The sequence below is a fragment of the Octopus bimaculoides genome, chromosome 12 (assembly GCF_001194135.2).
Source record: "Octopus bimaculoides isolate UCB-OBI-ISO-001 chromosome 12, ASM119413v2, whole genome shotgun sequence".
Classification (NCBI taxonomy): domain Eukaryota; kingdom Metazoa; phylum Mollusca; class Cephalopoda; order Octopoda; family Octopodidae; genus Octopus; species Octopus bimaculoides.
The window spans coordinates 38,343,480-38,347,480 of NC_068992.1; the positions used below are offsets into that span (position 1 = coordinate 38,343,480).

General features: G+C 38.4%; 1 protein-coding gene across 1 annotated transcript in view; it reads right to left on the minus strand.

Annotated features, from left to right (window-relative positions):
• LOC106875870 (uncharacterized) overlaps positions 1-4,001 on the minus strand; it is an 86,848-nt gene that overhangs the window by 26,787 nt on the left and 56,060 nt on the right. The window contains exon 8 of the mRNA XM_052972036.1: positions 1,967-2,033. Within this exon, the coding sequence (XP_052827996.1) occupies positions 1,967-2,033 (67 nt within the window). The remainder of the gene's footprint in view (positions 1-1,966; positions 2,034-4,001) is intronic.

Sequence of the window (4,001 nt, forward strand, 5' to 3'; positions counted from 1 at the left end):
CCTCAGTCAAATCATCCAACCCATGCTAGCATGGAAAGCGGACGTTAAACGACGACGATGATGATGATGATGAGTTCGTATTTATTCTGAACTTCACATCTATTCCCTAGTTATAAACAATCACCTAGTGATGCAGATGGTACCGTGGCTTGCAGTCCACTGTTCAAACATTTTTGAGATGTTATATAGCCTTTGCAAACAAGTCTTGTTCATACATTGTCATTTGGCTCCAATCCTCCATGTAAGCAAGACTGGGCTGTTTGCTTGTTTGTTTGATAAACTGGGAGATTGTTACCTTGCTTGGAAACCAGTGAGAGTGGCAACAAGAAGGGCATCTGGCTCTAGAAACACTGCCTCAATACTCTCATCTGACTCATGCAAGTATGGGAAAGTAGGCATTGAAATGATGATGATGATGATGATGATGTGTGTGTGTTGCTATTGTGGTAAAGATGTGTAGTTCAGTGGTCAGGGTACTTAGCTTATAACCATGAGCTCATGAGTTCAATTCTTGGTGGCATGTGTCCTTGAGCAAGACATTTTCTTCCAGTTCACTCAGCTGGAAAAAAATGAGTTGTACCTGTAATTCAAAGGGGTCAACCATGTCACATTCTGTGTCATGCTGAATCTCCCTGAGAACTACATTAAGGGTACGTGTGTCTGTGGAGTACTCAGCCACTTGCACGTTAATTTCATGAGAAAGCTGTTCTGTTTATTGGATCTACTGGAACACCCATCGTCGTAACCAAAGGAGAACCAGAAGAACCAATATTTTACATTACATTGCCTCTGGTTGAATGAAGCAGTGGTGATGCTGATATTATGACTGGTTGCTTCTGTGCTTTTAAGGACCTCTGGAATCAAGAACAGACAATGGAGCCTGGTGTGGACCCTAGCTTTACCAGTTCTAGTCAAACCATCCAACCCATGCTAGCATGGAAAACAGATGTTAAATGATGATGATGATGATGGCTTGCGAGACCTCTGTTTGGGTGATTTTCCTGAATCATCATCTCACCCTTGTAACTTCCTTCCATTCTAATGATCTTTCCTTGAACAAGATTTTTATCCCTTTTCATCTTTTATTTCTTTACATAAGGTTTGCTTACAGTTATTCATCACTCAAGAGTTTCCTTATAGATACTCATCACTAAGAGCTATCATACAGTTTACTCATCATTCAGGTGTTTGTTTATTGTTACTCACCACACAGGGAATTATTTACAGTTACTCATCATTCATGAATCATGCTTATAGCTACTCATCACTCAGAGAATTAAAACTAATTCCTGGACTCAATTTTCCAGAATCATGCCCATTGCTACAAAACACTTTGTCACTGAGTCCTATTATTGATATTTAATGAGCTCAACCTCTTAATGGCTTCTGATTAATAAAAGAAGTGAAACTAATTTGCATAATGGTTAATGCCTTTCTCAAGAAAATCAGCCAGACATGTAAAGTGTCAAATGGAAGAACTTCAACCAATAATTGAAACAATGCTGTGTAGTGGTTCTTTTATTTTTTGTTCCAGTCATTAGACTGTGGTCATGCTGGGGCACTGTCTCGAAGAATTTTTTTAGTCAAATGAACTGACCCAAGCAGTTACTTTTTTTTTTAAAGCCAGGTACTTATTCTATTGGTCTCATTTGCTAAACCAAGAAGTTAGAGGGACACAAACATACCAACACTGGATGTCAAGTGGTGGATAGGGGACAAACATAGACACACACACATAATGGGCTTCTTTCAGTTTCCATCTACTAAATCTCCTCACAAGGCTTTGGTTGGCTTGAGGCTATAGCAGAAGACACTTGCCCAAGGTGTCAAGCAGTGGAACTGAGCCTGGAACCATGTGGTTGGGAAGCAAGCTTCTTAACACTAAGCCACAGTATTCTACACTCAACACATATAATCAATTGTCGGAAGACTGAAAGCAAGTTTGTAAATAATGGTTGATACTCACTGAAGAACGTATTCTTTCAGATTCATTCCAGGACTTTTGTTTAGAGTTAATTGAAGGTGTTTGTCAACTGAAAATAGAGATAAACATCAATTAAACATAATCGTTTCTGATTCTGGCACACAGCTAGCAATTTTGAGGGGAAGGGCTTAGTTGATTACACTGACACCAGTATCTGACTGAGACTTTATTTCATCGATCCTGGAGAGGTGAAAGGCAAAGTTGACTTCACAATTCTGCCAGTTCACAACAACACAACAACAATAATAATAATCCTTTCTATTATAGACACAAGGTCTAAAATTTTGGTGGGAGGGGTTAATCAATTACCTCAGCTCTAGTGTTCAACTGATACTTATTTCATTGACCCCTGAAAGGATGAAAGGCAAAGTTCATCTCAGTGGAATTTAGACCCAGATGCTAAAAACCTGCAGAAATGCTGCTAAGCGTTTTTGTCCAAAATGCAAATGAATCTGCCAGCTCACTGCCTTCACAATGGTTTCAAATTAAGGCCCAAGGCCAGAGGTTTTGAGAAGGAGCCAGTCAATACCACTTACCCCGCCCCCTCACCCAGCACATGACTTGAATTCTATATTATCAACCCTAATGGGATGAAAGGCAAAGGGTTGGAAGAAATACCACAAGGAATATTCTAATAGAGGAGCTTTAAAGACTATACTATAAAATTTTGTTATGATGAATTTATTTTATAATGTTACAGACATTTTTCCATGTTTTAGGAACTAATGAGTTATTTAGATTAATTAAACCTATTTTCATTTGTTTAGACTAATTAATCTAATTTTCATTAGTTCTATTTCTACAGCAACTTCATCTTTTCTTTCATTGCCTTTTCCCTCGTTAGTAATGAAGGTCTTGATGCCTTCATCTTTGAATATTCACAGAATGTCTAAGTCTTAATTACTTAGACATGTGTGATTAGAACACAGAATGGTTTGGTTAATATCGTCAGTGACAGTGATGGAACTGGGGTTCGTTTCATAAGCATAACCATCCTATAGTGTGGTCTCCTGTTATAGCCTCAGGTTGATCAATGCCCTGGGAGTGAGATTGAACTGGTTGGTGATGGAAACACAGGCAGAATGTGTGTGTGCATGCATGTGTTTGTGTGTGTGTGAATGCTTATTGTCTGCCTTGTCATTGCATGACACCATTTAACCGACAGCAATGTTATAGTTACATCATCTGAAAATCATACATTTTGTAGCTCAGTGGCTTCAACATGTGAAGGCTACTAGCATTGAAAAAAAAAGTTTTATTTGAAAAAAAAGGGCTGGCAACAGGATGAGTATCCAACAGTTGAATAATTCCTGAGGAAGTCGGACCAACCCATGCCAGCATGGAACCCCCAAGCCCAAAAATGATGATAATAATGGTGATGATGGTTGGTGATGGTGATGATGACAATGGAGGAAGGTTTATGTGTGTATAGAACACAATCATGGATGCAACCCATAACACTTTCACAGCTTTGTCTCAGACCAGTTGAAATGCGTTGCAGATAGTGTGAGGAAAATTTTGACATCAAACAATAAGTGAAGTTAAACAACTTTTGTGTGTTTTTGAATATCTAATATGAATCTTCCACACTGTGATTGCTTTACTTTCAACACAGTCTGAGATCAAATCCCATGCTACCCCATTCCAAAATAATAATATTAAGTTCCACCTAATTACTTCACCGACTTCTGACTGCTATTTCCCACTCCCAGCTCATCTGTACATCTGATGTGTTCATAACAATATATTTTAATGTGTATTAATTGACAGCCATTCATGACCATTCCCAAAATTAGCTTAAACCTAACCCTTTCTACAGAACACAAATTAATAATTTAAATAGTTATCACAATGAATGCACTCTAAATTAATAAGGCTATAACAACCAAACGGTTGGATTGCCAAGTATATCTCGTTATCTATCAGTAATTAAACAAACAGGATAGTTTGGTGCAAGTTCACTGGAGAGAGAGAGAGAGAGAGAGAGAGAGAGAGAGAGAGAGAGAGAGAGAGAGAG